This window comes from Aquila chrysaetos, chromosome 3 (assembly GCF_900496995.4).
Source record: "Aquila chrysaetos chrysaetos chromosome 3, bAquChr1.4, whole genome shotgun sequence".
NCBI classification, from domain to species: domain Eukaryota; kingdom Metazoa; phylum Chordata; class Aves; order Accipitriformes; family Accipitridae; genus Aquila; species Aquila chrysaetos.
In genome coordinates, this window is record NC_044006.1 from 51,814,862 (window position 1) to 51,831,739 (window position 16,878).

The following is a 16,878-nucleotide window of genomic DNA, read 5'->3' on the forward strand; positions in this document are numbered from 1 at the left end:
GGATTGCCCCTTTCCTCTGCCCGTGGTAGAGGGGTTGGAATTAGATGATCTTTAAGATCCCTTCCAACCCAAACCATTCTATGAAACTTTGGAAATCAAATTCTCTGTTAGTCTCAAGGCTCATTAAAACACTAGTTTGCTGAGGTATCAGCAATGGATTAATAGACTAAAGTATTTTCATGGGGCATTATTTAAAGATGAAAATTGCATAGAAATAGTTTAATTTAAGCAGAATATTACAGAGTGTTTCTTAGGGTTCATGTTGTTCTGTCATAGCTGTTTGTCTATATGGTGTTGTGTTGTGTTGCTGTCAGCTCTAATGGGCCTATGTAATTTTATGATGTTGAAATGTAAACATATATATACACAAATATCCACATGGGCTACTGTGCACCTCAGATTAGCAAAGATTTGTCATTTAGGAATTAACAGATAGGTGAGTAGTTGTGCCATTTCCAGAAATTTTGTGTAAAAGCCTGGTGAGTTGGAATCTGCAGGACAGCTGTTGTTTGCTTCTAGCTTTATCTCCTGTGCATGGCACACTTTAATAATTGCTCTGCTGACAGGCATATGGATCTGATTCTTTAGTGTGATTTTTTGGTTATGCTTTAAAAACACTTACACTGAGAGGCTTAACTAACAGAATATGACTTTCTCTAAAGCCTAAGCGCAGAACAAACCCATATGCAGTGAAACCACTGAAGCCAATCTCCTTCAGTAGTGCTCTCTTGTTATCATTTTATGAGTCAGCCGTTCTCTCACAGGGAAAACTGATAGGGTTCTCTCTCCACTGCCCATCTGCCTGTTTTCATGGGACGTGCAAGAATTTAATCTTTTGGAGGTGTCTTTCTTTCTATAGTGCTGGAGCATAAGGATCTAAATACTAGGAAAGAGGCAATCAAAATGCTGGTTTCAAAGCTGAAGGCAAAAACTAGTGTACAATCGACTTGGGAGCAGGAAGCAGGCAATTAGCCAGTAAAGAGGTGAGCCAATAGCCAAGAAAAAATGCTGGCCTTGATCTAGGTGCAAAAGAGCAGCTAATAAAACCAGAAGAGATCTTTGGTCTTGTCTGTTGGCTTTTACAGAGTGCTTCCACTCCACAGGTAAGGCACTAGTCTTAAATACCTTCGGATTTTCAGAAGATGGCTCGATGCCCTCAAGGTGGCAGAAGAGTGCAAAGCAACTTGAAAATGGAAAAGAAATCCCGGTTGTTTTTCAACACACCAGATCCAGATCATATCAGATGATCAGTTTAAAATTGTTATTTTTTAGAAGCTCATGCTATCGTAAATTCCAGAGCTTCAGACAGTAAAAGGCTATGAATTTAACTGAAGTATCTATTAAACTTTGTAACCATGCTAAGAAACAGATGAAGGGGTTGATAGGAATCAATGCAACTATTCTTCACGTTGTGTTTGAACAGTGCACTATCATGTTTGTGGCAAAGAGGTAAGGGAGTTGTTTAGACAAAGCCCACGGAAAACAGCTACTGAGTTGTTGCATATGAAATTTCTACTGTATTTATGTAGAATTAACACAGAGAACAGGTTTATAGACTAAACTTCTGGAGCAGAGGATAAGGAGAAGGTAAGAACATTGATACGGAGCTGGAAAGAGGGTGAGAGAGAAACTCAATTCATCCAAAGGTCAGTCCTTGGCCTGTAATTTTATTAACAGAGTGGTCACACCTGGAATGGATAACCAAGTCTCATTACAAAGAAGTGATCTGTGAGATCCTGATACAGAGAAAACAGTAAAGCCTATGGAGATGGTAATACCATTGTATACAGGGCCAGAGAAACACTGGCTTAAACGTGAGCAAGGTATTAGAAACAGTATGGTTCACTACTGGACATGCTTGTTGAAATGCATATTTAATGGTCAACCTGCGGGGGGGGGGGTGGGGGGATAGGAATGTCATTCCTGAATCTCCGGGCAAGACAAAGAGCTCATACTCCCAAAGTTGCTGAGGGCATCCCAGCTCAGGAGGAGGGTGCTGAGATGTTAGTTCCTCTCACCTGGAGCCAGCCAAGGACATTGCCATTTGTAGGGACAAGTCACCAGCTTGTCTTTCACAGGGAAGGAATTCTTAACCTTAACTCTTAAGATATTCAACAAATTGGAGACTACTAACTAAAACAATAGTTTCAAAAGTTACAGGAACGATATGAAATAAAGTATTTGAAGTCTGTACCCCAGACCCAAATATGGAACTGAAAAAGTTCAAAGGACCTCTTTTATCTATTTGCAAATGAAAGTAGCTGGGAGAGATGACGATGATACACGCTTTAATTCTACTCTTCGTGTACTGTGAGGCAGGTGCACCGCATGGATGTAGTTTGCACTCTTTGCTCCTCTTCAGAAGAATAAGCAGAGGTCCTTTGGATGTCATTGCAGAGTCTGGGGAACCGATCATTTTGGGTATGTGCAGCTTCTATAGGAATTGAAATTTTAGATGGCTGGTAAACCAAACGCGGTGTAGAGATAGGTACAGCAATAATAGCCATGTATGTTATTTTGAACTGAGGAATTAGAGTAAGTCTTACTCCCTGTTAAATGCTGAAAGATAAAAATTAAGGAGAAGGCAAAAAAGACTATCAACCAGAAACAATTGTATACATGAAAAGCATTTTGCCTAAATTAAGGAAGGCTTTGTGTAGGTGACTCTTCTTGACACATATTCTAGGCACTGTGTAGAGAATTTACTGGGAATCAGGAGCAGAGACTAACACCTTGAGATGCTAAATACCTTAACGAAAAGGTAGTGGTAAATCCCTTCAGGCAAAATTGCCCAGAAAAACCTATAATCATTATGGGGGGAGGATTTCATGAAGGCAAAACCCTGTCCTTCAGACCACTAAGTAGAGAAAGTCATTTCAGCAATTAGGCTATCGCATGATTTTTCCCAGGCCAGAGACCCTGGCCATATTTACTGCTTCCCGGAAGAGAACAAAAAGCATTTGGGTATGCCAGGGGGGTAATAGAAGGATCCACTTGAAAAAAATCTCTCAGTGTAGAACTAGAGCTGGCAGGGTGACATAGTTTGCCATACTGGTGTTCAAGGATGGAGGAGGGTGTGGAAAGAAGAAAGGGAAGGATGTTCCTCCAACAGTCATGAACATGGTAGAACCACTTGAACAGGAAACCATAAGCAAATTCTGTTTTTAATGGGAAATTTCTAATTATCACATTATGTAATTATTTAATTATTGCTATTTAAGAGTATAATACCAGTATTAATCAATGTCCTAATCAAATGTAGTTAAATGGTTAATTGATTAATATAATGAATAGTTACAATAATTATAACATCTAGTTATTACTACTACATTATTTAGTTACTCAGGCATCCTACTGTTCCCATCAGTTTTTAGGTAATCTAGATTATTTTTCAGAAGGAGTATAAGCAGACTGAGGAAACGCTGCTCTCCTGGATAGTTTGAATTTTATCAAAATAGTTAAACCTCAAGCCACAGGATGAAAGATCCTTTTCTTGCTTTCTGAAGTGAGAACTACCTTCTGTTTGAAAAAAAAGATGCATGATGATAGAAATATGAGGTCTGTGCCATTGCCTGCCTTTGCGAACAGTAAGTCAGGGCCTGATTCTCCCCTACTCTGACTGTAACATGAAGGAAAGACGTTCTTCACTCCTACTGTGGAGTTAGCGCTTCAGGAACTTGATGCAAAGGTTGTTCATATCAAACACACAATAAATGCTACAGCCGGTGTGTTATGGTAAGAGTCTTGGAATAGTGGCATTTCTGACATAACCCTGTCAGTTGACGTCTACTGTGGCAATTTGTGGAAGAAATTTGTGCCCTCCATCAGTGATGAGAGGGCATCCAAACCCCTTTTCACCTCAAAATGGTTTGCTGCCATTTTCCCCCATTATGAACCTCATGTTACCCCTGTATATATATATATATTTGTGTAAAGCACAATTGTCGATGCCCAAGTCCCCCTGTGAGGTCTGGAGGCTAATTTAGTGGGTTGTGAATGATTGAGTCAAGTATGGGTGCAGTTGTTAATGGCTTCCACTTACACCTCAGGACAAAGCTCTCTTTGCCTTGCAAAAATAACTTCTAACCTTTCCAGAAGTGCAGGCAGACAACAGGAGGACAAAGCTGAAATCTCGCCCTGGATTAAGATAAAATTAAATATTCCAGAGTGATTCCAGTATAAAATGATAGCTGAGAAAGAGAGGTGGTATGAATGCTTTATTTCTCCAATCAATTTTCTTGTCTGAAAACACAGGGTATGCTCAAAGGCTAAGGCTCTGGCCATGGGAGCTGAATAAGCATCTACCGATTTGTCAGGAAGACAGAGGAAGAAAGAGATGCCTGTGAGATGCCATCTCCAGTTTCCTTCCTTTCTGCCACCTGTGTCCTTATAAACCTCATAGCAGTATTGTGCCTCTGGATGAACAGAAGGAACTCGGTTCTGCAGCTCCTCTGTAAACTAAATTCTTTTTGCTCTGACCTGTTCCAGACCACTACCAAATGTACTGCATACCTAAAATGACAGAAGTCTGTTTAACAGCAGTATCTTTGCACAGAGGTGGTTGCAGGAGACTGATAGGTGAGTTACGGGCAGTATGTTAACAAGCATTTGCTTCATTGGGGAACAGCTATTAATCAGATGAATTTTAATCTGCCGTTTCGGATTCATTGAACCTGACAATTAAGAGACTAAATTATTATTGTCTTGAGTTTTTTCTACCGCGGGTGAGACTGCAGTTTGGGGCCAGGAGCTTTCCTGGATGGATGGGTATTCTTCTGATAAGCTAATATATTCTGAGGATGAGTTGTGATGCTGGTATTTTTCAGAAATAGCCCTCGGGATATTCTTGGCTACAGGCAGCTCAGAAGATTTGGATAGCAACCATGACAGTGAATTCAGGAAAAAAACCTAGAAAAATACTCAGGGACCGGTAATTAGTGTCTATGTCAATAGGTGGTGCACTACGCTTGTGGAAATGGTGGAGAAGTGCTCTTGCTGTTTTACCAAGGGTCTTAAGAATTGGCGTTTGGGAAAACTTGTTTCATTTCACGCAAAGAACCAATTTCAGTAGCTTGAAAGCAGTAACAGAAAATAAAATAAATATGTGTTTTTAAGATGGTGTTGACAATAATTATTGGAATGAATTATATATATTTCACATGCTTGTGTTCAAAATGGCAATCAAATGTTGTATTTGTTTGTTTTGATACTTATATTTGGCTTAATGAGAACCATCGTTTCATGAGCAGTTGGAGAGTATACTTAGGCATGGAATCATATTTAGGAAATTTTGCTCATGTAATTCCTGTATTCAACCACCTATTTTCCAGGAAAGGACAAATTTATTCCAGCCTAAGAATATAGACATACAGTCATTTCTGCTGAAGATCTTTGTTTATGCACCACAGGTTGCATTCATTTTGCATCTGAGCTTTATGGGGGAGCAATACAGAAAATTCGCGGGTTTTTAATGAGCTCTGAAGGAAGCGTGAGTAAAGCTAGATGAATTAGACATTACTTCTGGTAGTATGTCTAAGAATTGCTTTATTTGAACTTGCTATTATCTCATTGTTTGAAGTTGGTATACATGATTCTATTACTGTCAAACACTGCGTCAAGTGGGTGGTAGGAAAGCAGCTTCTCTGAGATCCTGTCTGAAACCACTAAGCACTACAGCAAAACTAATCAAAAGACACGTTAAAAACTGCAATTTAAACCTGTGTGGTGGAAGTGTAGATCTGTTAATGTTGTCTTGTCACTTACTTGTATTAAAGGAAATTTGTCTATTCACAGCCTTTAGCACAGTATTCATATTTTAAACTGATAAACACAGATTCATAAGGTAACTGTCAGTGGCTCATGATTCTCTTCCCAGTGAAGCAGCCTGCACAGTTACAACCATCCCTTCTACAACCGCTTTCTGGGTTTCGAGTTTCTTTTTGCTCTGCATTGGTCAAATTTACCGTGTTCTCATCACCTCTGCTTTTTACCTACTTATGCTATGTTCATGCAAAAGCACATGCTACAGAAAGCCCAACGTGCTGCCAGCAGAGCCTGCTGAAATGGGAAACGGTATATATCAGCTTGACACTGGTCCCAGGAGAGCAAGTTATGCTCAGGAGGAGCAAGGAAAGAGGAGACTGAATTCATCACCCCTTGGCAACTGCTGTTTTGTTTGATTCCTATTTATTCAAATGATTCCTCTGCATACTGGGATCACAGGCTGACTGGGAGGGAGTTGTGCCTATGGAAATACACACTTACAAAAGTTACGAACCAGCCCCAAGAGCTGTTGCCTAGCCCAACTAGTAAAATTCAGGTGTCAAGAGGACTAAGTAGCAAGCCCAGTTCATACACGCAGAGGCACTTTAAACACTTCTGAGGCCTTTTTAGTAAGATTTATGGATACAGTAAGGAATATTTGCACTGGAGACTTCAGGCTTCAGTTTAGATGCAATTCAAAGCACCTACTGACAGGAGCCTTTTAATCTCTGTTCACCTGCCAGGGAGGCGGCGTAAGAGGAGCTGACAGACAAGACACATTTATTGATCACACAAGTGGGTGATCAGTCCCACATATTCCAGGGAGGAAAATGCTCTGAATGCTGCAGTACTTTCATTTTCACAGCTGTATCACAACCGAGCACTGTGCGTGTCAGTGGCTCCTTAATCTCTCTACCCAGCCTTATGCAGCTTCTCCAGCAATTCTGTTCCTATGCAGGGCTTGCTGCAAACTTATCTTTCACTTAGTTACTCCAGCTGTTTTCCTTTCCTTCCATGTTTCTTTTGTTTTCTGAATGCAAACTTTAATCTGTTTTAACCCTATTGTTTTAGCTAATTTATGCTAATGGTCTAGTTGCAGTACTGCTGCTGAATACCTGCTCATAATTAAATTCTCCAGAGATAATCCTTATAGAGAGGCAGACCACTCCCAAAGATGATTAAGCTCACTGTACCAGAAGTTTATTCAACATTTTATATTCCTGAAATTAGACAATGTGAAGGCTGCCTGCTTTGTCTGCCATTCATCTCACTTATTTTCAGCTATGATCCTTGAGAGGAAAGACAGTTTCTTCAATATTGTACATAGCATAAGCAAAATACTTGTTTGTGCAGTAAGTTCTGATGAGCTCAAAACCTGCAGGCTGAACTGAGCATCGTCTCGGTGCTAATGAGGCCAGAAGTTGTGAGGTAGGTGCTATGTAGTTTTTCTGGTTTAATTTCCAAATGAGTCCACTTTTGTGGCAAAGGTATGAAAACACAGAAGAATTTGGATGTTACAAGGGGCTGTTAGAAAGGAAATGTTCTCTGCCTAGCAGGACATGCCGTGGAATAGATCACAAAGGAGAAATCGGAAGATGACAAAAGTGACAGCACTTGCCTTTTGTAGTTTCCTTTCTAAACCTCAAGTGTTACTTTATTCTTTCTTTTTTTTCCTTCCCAGGCAGCAATAGTCGACCTCCCAGTCCTAGCAATAACCTTTGCATACATCCTAGCAGATTACATAGACTGAGGGATGCAATTTTATCTTTTCAGTCCTTGTAGGAACTTCTTAGCTTGTAGATAATCTACATGAGAAAAGAAACTCTTACCATTTTAAAGCATTTCATTATTTTCTTTTTACAACAGCAAAAATTATATTTGAAATACTAAGAAAATGACTGAAATATTAACACTTTAAGAATCATCATTGTCCAATGAATAAATGCATGTATTTACCTGAAGAAAAAATGGGCTATATTTTATCATGGCAATTCCCCTTTTACTAATTCAGCACACAGCTGTGGGCACACAGCAGCTGCACTTAGGGACATGTTTTGATATTTTCCCCTTTTTTTCTTAATTCATTGCAAGCAAGAATGAAAAACTTTCTTTAGAAACAGTTTTTAGTGCTTATTCCTCCTTGCACCATTTGGAGCTGCCTTCAGACTCTCAGCCGCTAACCTTTGGAGTGGTGCTTTCTTCAGGTTACAGGGACCTTCTTCTGGGTGTTTTCTTCATGCTTCCCTGTGGGGGTTCCTGCTGACTAAGCCTGTCTCACCTCTCCCCTTACCTGCTTTTGCTGGTGTCTTCATGATCCTTTGTGTGTTCTCCCAAATGCCTTCCCAGTTCCAAAACCACAGCTGTTGGAATTGCAGTTCATTTAGGGGTTTCAGAAAAGTGCTGTACGATAGCAGTCTCTTAAAAGGCCTCAGATAACAACAGTCTTTGCTTCTTGTGGTGTTTTTTGTCATGATAGTAAATTATTAAGGTTAGCAACAGCAGATAGTTCTGTGTGTCATACAGAACTGAATGAACTGTAAGGCCTAACAAACCCTGATCTCCCTGACAACAAAATTTAGAGATTCCTTGCATGGACTTCTGCACATTATTTCAAAAGCAGACAGGCATAGTTCTACTGATTACAGCACAGCATCAGCCAGCACAGCGCTCTCAACACCAAGGAGCTTTCTGTCTTCAGGTGTAAGACAGAAGCTTCATTTTCCTTCTACCTTTAAGTGAGAAGATGATCCTTCTTTTGGACTTTAATCCTGCTTAGCATTTGGAAAAAAAATGAAGGAATTATTTCTGCTTCTGAACTTCTCATACTATGAGGCACAGTTACTGAGTTTCTTGTGGACTTTTCAAAAGGTGGTGTTGAAATGAAGAGTCAAGTAGACAATCACACCCTTAAGACAGTTGTTAGCAGTCTTAAGTATGCTAACTTAAGTATGCTTAAGTCTAAGTAAATGTTTTAGAGCAATGGGTTAAGATAGTTGCAGTAATGCAAATGTATTGTAAATTCTGGGTATGAGTATCTGCCAATGCATCTAAGCAAGTAACTTAACTCATTAAATAGTTTCTTTTGGAACACTGGACATGCTTTATTTCATTTTTTCACAATTTATTTAAACATCTCACATATACAAAATACATTTTCTTTCTTTTTTTGAGAAATGATGATTTTTTTTTTTTTTTACCGATTGTAGAAGATGGAAATGAGATTTGAAAGCAGGAGCACCTGATTTTGGAGGAAGAGGACAAAGATGAGGAAAAATGATCCACATGCTTAAGCTGCGGGTGAGACAGGACATTCTAAGTTTTGAGACAGACTTCAAAGAAACAGAGAAGTGATACTTCAAATGCTACTAGCACCATCAAAGTTCAAGTATTGGAAAGATACTCTGTAATAACGCAATTAGCACCACTGTACTTTGAGTGGAACTGAAAGTACCTCAGATCATATGGAGAAGTACCTACAAAAGATGTGGATCACACTTGATTAGTGTATGAGGTAGTTTAAACCTTTGGAAGTTGTGGTTTTAAACTTCCTCCATGGAAGATATTCAAAGGCCACAAGTGGTGCAAACTTTCATGATTTTTTATTTTGGTTTTTTTTTCTTTACAAAGGTTGACATTTCCCAAAGCAAGGTGTTAAATCTTGAAAGACTTCCAAGTCCTTTTGGGGCTGTATTAAAATTTCATTGCACAATGCTCCAATCAATTCTTCTCCTTCTCTTTCGCCCAGAGTTTAAGCAAGTAGATGAACAGAAGAAATGGAAGGAGTCAGCTTTCATTATAAAAAGAAATGACAAGAGAATAATTTGGGAGAGGCTTTTAAGTTAATTTTAGTTCATTCATTTGAAACAGACTGGGCCAATGTCCAAACCGAATTCTTGGTCAGCGCCGCCAATATCCAGAGGTGCAATGTCAAGGATGGGCAAGCGAGATGGCTTATTTGTTCTGTATTCAATGATCGTTTTGCCCCATTGATTGTTCTTTCTCTGCAAGAGAAGATTCATTACCATTGTTATTGCATTGTTCATAGTATTTAAAATTGTTTCACCTGAGGATAATTTCCGAAAGAATTTCATATTAATTTTGCTGCCATTGTTTGCAAATCAGATACCTATATCCAACTACTTAGTTCTCTGATACAGAGAAAATACTTACTTTAATCTTCTGAAGTCATACGTGTGATGCTCTACATAAACTATGTTCACACTGATGTTAAATCCTCAGAGAACCCTGCCTGAGTTTTTCAGGACTTAAAGATCCTGCCCCTCCTACAGCTTATGCACTATTTCCTTATCAATCTTCAGCTTACACAGAATTTTGAGTCTGGTCCCTCTGAAAAGCTTTTTCTTTTTTGCCACACTGCACAGTACAAGGTAGGATTTGTTTGTACCCCAGTCCTTCCCACTTGTTAAAGATCTGGCAGTTGGTTTTGTAGGCTGTTTATCTTCACTGGGTAAAATTTTGCTGGTCTGACTGATAATCTAATTCTGAAGCAAAGCACAACTCTGTCCCTAATCACGTGCTTAAACGTGGTCAATCATGGTGCCAATGGTTTCTGTGTTACTTACAGAGCAGCCATCCTCAAGGACACTGAAAGTGAATCTGCTGTTGCCTTCAGCTCGTAGTTCAACATCATTGGATCCCTGCAGTATAACAGCCTTTTTAAGGTTGCCAGTTTCCTCATCCATGTAGGCAATGCTGTTCTTGCAGTGGTAGGTGATGTTCTGGGAGGCATGGTTGGCCAGCAGACGCATGAAGGCCAGTTGGGTGGCCATATCCTTTGAGGTCACTCCTTCATCATTGTATTCAAACTGAAAAACAGAAAGGAAGCCAGTCAATTGTATTGCTGGGGAAAGGTGGATGTTTGTAATGCAAGTATGTGATATTTGCTCCAGGAACATAAAAAAAAAAAATTACATAAATCTGCAATCACTTGTCTATTGCAACTCCAGAGCTAAAGAGCATCAAATAAAACTAGTAGGAGGTAGGTTGAAAACCAGACATGAGTGGATATAGTTAAACTGTATAGCTCTGTTCCAAGATAGGGCGTTAATAGTTTATGTGGATTCAAAGACAAGATCAGACAAGTTCAAGGAAGAGAAATCTACTGTTTCCATAGATACACAAACAATGCCTATTTCAAGAAAACCCTGATATTTTTTTTTTAATCTGATAGAATAGTGTCTGTGGGTATTACAAATGTTTACTTCATTCTTGTATTTTTTTACAGCATCTACTTTTAGCCACTCTAAGAAACAGGACCTTAGACTGTTCCGACCCAGTGTGATCAGTCTTATATTCTTATATTAAAGATCTTGAACACTGCAATTTCATCACAAGATCAACTCAACTTCATTTAAAGAATTATGTAATTAGATCTCGTTAGCTGTACAAAAGTGATTTATTTGCAGTTGGCTGGTGTCTAATGAGCAAGTAGACATATTTCTTTTTTTCACTTACACTAGCAATTCTGAATGTTATGGTGGCATACGCTCAGGATCTGTGATGTGTAATATAAATATCTTTCCAGGAACAGTGTCATATGTAAAAAATCTCAATTAAAAGAATAAGAAAAGATGTTTTTCTTACTTTTTCAGACAATTTCTGAACTGTCTTTATACTAATGTACCATATTGCAGTCCAGGCCTCCCTTAGCTGTAGCCATTAGTCATGCCGAATTGATCATTTGCAGACACCAAGAAAAATTAGAACAATACTGAGAAATCCTTTTAGCAAATTGTGATTCAAACCAGAACTGGAGCTCTGTTCCCTTCAAGATAAAAGGTAGCTCCCTTTTTCATATTTCTCCTCTAAGAGAGTTTAATTTATCTGTTTGCTTGCTCAGAGTCAGTGGATTGGGAATTCTTCAGACAGCACTGTAGGAAACAATCATCCTCCCATACATCACTTACCTGGCTGCCACCATTGATAGTTTCACCAAACCATACGTGCTTCTTGTCCTTTGGATTCTTGTTGACATACCAGTTCTTAGCGGGAATATTGTCAGGGTTGGCATGGATGCAAGTCTCACCAGTGGCAAAGTCACAGTATGCTCTAATGGCATCTGCAGAGCAGCCTTGGTTAGGATCAATCCAGTAGAAGCCTGCCATTGAGGAAAAAAATGCGAACAATAGTTCACTCAGTCTAACATTTGCAGCCTATATTCACTTGTTTGATACAGGAACTCAGAGAGAGGTCAAAAATATCACAACTAGGTACAATATTAAGGTGATAACTGGGATAAATACATATGTTAGATTGTTAATGTATAAGGAGCTGTATTTGAAAGCTAGGGTTAAATAATTTTGTATTATTTTTAAAGATTATTGCAATAATCACGCAGAAATAGCTATAAAGAGCTTTTCAGAATTTCCTTGTATCTATTTTCAGTGGAGGCAGAGAGAACTTCTTCATTGGTCATTTAGTATTTTCACTGGGTGGCCAAGGATACCATTCACCAAAGAAAGCTAATAAGCTGGAAGTACTGCCTGAGCCAGAAAGGGCAAGTATCTGGCAGTAACATACCACTGCTCCATTCTGGGTGGCTAAGTCTTAGGTCACGGCAGGTGCGAGCTGGGTTCTTTCTGGAGCCTTCTGGGGTCAGCAGGGTCTCAATTTGGTTGTTCAATGTTTTCAGAGTGGCATCAACTTCATAGTCTTTGGGTCTGAGAGAAGGCTGATCAGCCCGGTAGTATTCTGCATCATAGCCAACTTCGTATCCACCACCATTGGGACCAGGGGGACCTGGGGGACCAGGAGGACCAGGAGGACCCTAAAGTTTTTCAAAAGCAAAAAACAAGAAGCATTCTATTAGACATATGGTTCTCTCAATTAAGTGTTTCCACACATGCATAGTCCTACTTAACTCCTAGCACCCTTAGCTCTAATCTGAGGCAGCACATATGGACTTGCCCTGTGGTGAATACTGTGGGCTCAAGCAGTAGAGGATGCACACTGTAGGACTACATCTTCTTTGTGTATTTGCTGTCTGGCCATAAGGAATGAACAAGAACGTCAGGTTTAGGCCTGTTAGGGAAATGTTTAATGTTAAATAACAATAGACATTTGGAAGTCTTTTTTTTTTTTTTTTTTTTAAATAAATAAAACCACATCTTTTCCTAAACTGCTAGGCTTTTGAAGTGATTTTCTTGTACCTGTGACATAAATGTGTTAAGTCAACAAAAAGTAAGTTATACTCACAGCAGGGCCTTGGCTACCATGAGAGCCACGGACACCAGCAGGGCCAATAGGTCCAGGGAGACCATTGCGACCATCTTTACCAGGAGGACCAGAAGGACCAGGTGGACCCTAAAAGGAAACTCAAACAGTTTAATGACGGTAGAAAACACTACAAGTAGAGTGTACATATATATTGCACAAAAGGAATGGGAGTTATTTGAATATACTCTTAAATTCACATACCCTTGGGCCAGCAGGGCCATTGTTACCAGGAGGACCTTGATCACCATGTTGGCCCTAGTGGGAAAGATACATGCATAGTCATTAAAAAAATTGCAGTGGCACACATTTGTATTTGCATGATTCAAGAGGGAGTTATAGTTAGCACGTGCATTTGGGCTCAGAGAATGGGAATCTAGGGCTGATGGCATTTATTAGTGAGTTGGGGTTTAAAATGCCTGTTTTGGGCCGGGAGGAGAGAGAGTGCAAAGAGGTATTTAAGGGGATAACCTATTAACATCTCAATATTGTTTCTTCAGGTTTTCAGAGAAGGCTTTAAAATAAAAGTCTGAATTCCTAAAGGGCACATCAGAATTTAAAGGGAAGAAAATCTACAAATTACTTCTGCTTCTCTGTGATACAAAGGCTTTAAAATTTCTGGCCAAAGTAAGAAGTAATATTAAAAGAAAGGCAGAGCTTTTTGAATTCTGTGCTAGCCAAATGCAGTCGACTTTCAGGGCAGCTAATGGTACTCACAGTTCTAAAGCCCACTATCAATGGCAATATCAAAATTTGCCATTTTATGCGAAGAGTGTTAAGTGTTAAAGAGAATCTTATGGCCTTTGAAAGATGATGCAGAGTGGAGCAAGTGGTATCAACCTGCTGGGCTGTGCATATGTAATCCCACACTTGGGTGACCTTATTTCCTTTTTTTGCTCTTTATATTCAAAATTGTGAAAATCATTTACTTACAGCAAGACCAGGAAGACCCTGCAATCCATTGTGTCCCTTCAAGCCAGGCAGACCTCTGGGCCCCTTATCACCAGGTTCACCTTTCTCACCACGTGGACCTTGTGGTCCCTAGGAAGTGATATAGGTGTCAGAGAAATAAAATAGAAGGCTTCAAGTATATACTACTGTCAAAGCAAGAATTAAGCACGAGCATTCTACATTATGCCATAGGTTGCCCCTGATATATATATGTACATTCTGTTAACACACCCAGGAAGAGTGTCAGTCCCAAAAGCTTCAGGATTGGTCCCATAAGAGAGAATGCTGATCAAGATTCTAGGTCTATAAATATTTACAGCTCCTTAAGCACTACTTTTTGGGCCCATACCTTGAGCACAGTCACGAGTTTTTATTAATAAAGCGTGTTTTCTCTTCTTGCATCAATGTGGTAGCGTATTTAGAAATCAGACTTACAGCAAGACCTCTTGGACCAAAAGCACCAGCAGGACCGACAGCACCAACAGGACCCTGAAACAGGAACAGAAAATGCATGTCACTGCTGTATATTATACCTAATAAAGGTTCCACACTCAACACATCTCTGCAGAAAGCAAAGTAATTACATACATACTGTAGAGGTTTGATGCACAGTCTATATGTGTATAATGGACAAATGTTACTCCTGTGTCAATCAAAAAAATTAAAGTCTCATCAACTTACAGGATCACCACGGTTTCCAGGCTTTCCAGAAGGACCAACTTGGCCATGAGGACCAGGAGCACCCAGAGCACCACTGGGACCAGGGCTACCAGGAGCACCACGCTCACCCTGGGAACAAAGGAATGCAAAAGGACAGACAGTGTGTTACTACTGACTTACACATATTGGAATATTTCTTCCACGATTATGAAATAAAAGAAAAAAACAAGTTACCTTGAAACCAGGAGCACCATCACGGCCTGGAGGACCATCGTTTCCAGGATTGCCCTGTTAAAATACCATGAAAAATTATTAAATTCCATCAACCTTCATCTCACACGGAACTGTGTGTCAGTCTAATTGCTCCCAATGAGAGTAAGAAGTCATTAAGATGGGATAGCATAAATCTTGAAGATAACAAACTCTTCCTTCGCGATGCCATGCTCAAATTCCTTAAATACATTAATGTTCTCAGAAAAATAAGATGGTCTTCAAATATTTAGGTTTTACAAGTTTAGTATAGAAGGAAATTACTAGGTTTTGCTGTATTTCTCCAGATGAAAAGGTCAAGACCATAGTGGTCTTCATCTAGCTTGCACTCTTGTAAAACTGAGCCCTACTTTTTAGATGAAAAATGCCAGTGGTGAGAAAAGGACTTAAACAGGAGTCACAGCTAAATTACTTTGTTTTAGTACTTCACAAGCTTAAATGTCTTCCTTTGCGAATGTTAATTTCACTTCAACTGTTTCACCGTGTATACTAGCAAACATTTTCCTTCAGAAAATTCCCATGGAACAGAAAGTGTATTTCTTTTTAATTACTATTCTCTAATCTCTTTGAAATCCTTTAAGTCTTAGGACTTGCAGGAGTCCTGTATTAACAATGCTTCAGGTTATCAAATAAGCTCCCTGATAAGGCTCAGAGAAAGCTTTACGTAGTTATCCTAACAGGAGACAAGACAACGTGTTAATATTTTACTTTAACTGTTCTTAAAGTGTAAGTCATGGATAGACACTGTGTTGATAACCTTCTTCAAGGTGAACTACTAACTTGGATGTTTAAATTGGATGGAGAAGTTTATTTGCTGCTCTATGAGCAGGGCCCCATCCTCCAAGTAATCACCCATGAGGCAGGGCATTAGAGGAAGCAATTTGTTCCACTCCAGCATTCCCACATTCCCCCTTCCGCACAGGGCTCAGGTCCTCCATTGCGTCTTAACCTGCATTGATCTCTGCAGTTCAGCAGTACCTGCCACACAGGCCAGAGTTTGTTCTGTCATGTTTTCAGCCTACAAACATACTTTACATTGGGGTGAGGGAATGCACATTGGGAAACTTTATGTAGCTCAGCCACAATGTTAAAAGTGTATCTGTTTTGTTAGGACTCCAAAACAGTACTGAGTGTTGTACAAGTCCAATAACGGAATTCCAACATTTTGTGTAATGTGCTTCATATGTCTTCTGAGTGGGCCTCAAGTTAAAAAAAATTGTCTTTAATACCACAAATCACAAGATCACTCAAGTAAAAGTGACTGCAATTTTTATACTTTCCTGAAAGATATGTGTATTGCATCTAACATAACAAGCTTTCCTGATATATTCTCTATAGACAAAACCTTATCCTCTGGGATGTACTACTTTTCCCAGCTCCAACAACAAAGTAATCTTTTCCCCACTCCATCTTTCTTGACAATTAAGTAAAACGTCAAAAGATTCTGACAGTGACTCCAGGATGTATTTCAGACACAACTTGTGCCTTGAATTTGTCACCTAGTTGGGGAGGGGAATCCATGTCTATTAGAATCTTGCTATAATTTTCCCTGAAGACATGGGAAGGTACAAGTTTGCTAGCAAAACAGCCTCCAGTTGCATCCATTTTTTTCTGTGTATTTGTCTTTGGCTCAGGATAAAAGAAAAGCAGTGCTGAAGAGGAAATAAGACATAGCTTACATCACGACCAGCTTCACCAGGAGCACCATTTGGACCAGGAGAACCCACAGGACCAGAGGGACCACGGGCACCAGGAGGACCAGAAACACCCAGGGGACCAGGTTCACCCTAATACAGGAACAGTGGTAACAAAATGTGATATTATAATACAACGTAAACCAGTCTTCCAGAACTTTTGGCCTATATCTAAGAGAAACATTTCTCTGTAATCGATTCTGGAAGTGAGAGAAAAGGACACAAGAAACATATCTAACTATAGAAATATTATCTTCATTCTAAATTTTCTACCTCTTCTATCAGACACCTCTGATGCCATTCAAAA

General features: G+C 39.5%; 1 protein-coding gene across 2 annotated transcripts in view; it reads right to left on the reverse strand.

Moving 5' to 3' along the window:
- Nucleotides 1-8,843: 8,843 nt before the first annotated feature.
- COL1A2 (collagen type I alpha 2 chain) overlaps nucleotides 8,844-16,878 on the reverse strand; it is a 41,912-nt gene continuing 33,877 nt past the window's right edge. For both annotated transcript variants that reach the window (XM_030009146.1, XM_030009145.1), the window contains exons 42-52: nucleotides 16,557-16,664; nucleotides 14,842-14,895; nucleotides 14,629-14,736; nucleotides 14,383-14,436; nucleotides 13,930-14,037; nucleotides 13,201-13,254; nucleotides 12,979-13,086; nucleotides 12,304-12,550; nucleotides 11,691-11,881; nucleotides 10,347-10,589; nucleotides 8,844-9,764 (exon numbers count right to left, since the gene is read on the reverse strand). In XM_030009146.1, the coding sequence (XP_029865006.1) occupies nucleotides 9,618-9,764; nucleotides 10,347-10,589; nucleotides 11,691-11,881; nucleotides 12,304-12,550; nucleotides 12,979-13,086; nucleotides 13,201-13,254; nucleotides 13,930-14,037; nucleotides 14,383-14,436; nucleotides 14,629-14,736; nucleotides 14,842-14,895; nucleotides 16,557-16,664 (1,422 nt within the window). In that variant the 3' untranslated portion in view covers nucleotides 8,844-9,617. The remainder of the gene's footprint in view (nucleotides 9,765-10,346; nucleotides 10,590-11,690; nucleotides 11,882-12,303; nucleotides 12,551-12,978; nucleotides 13,087-13,200; nucleotides 13,255-13,929; nucleotides 14,038-14,382; nucleotides 14,437-14,628; nucleotides 14,737-14,841; nucleotides 14,896-16,556; nucleotides 16,665-16,878) is intronic.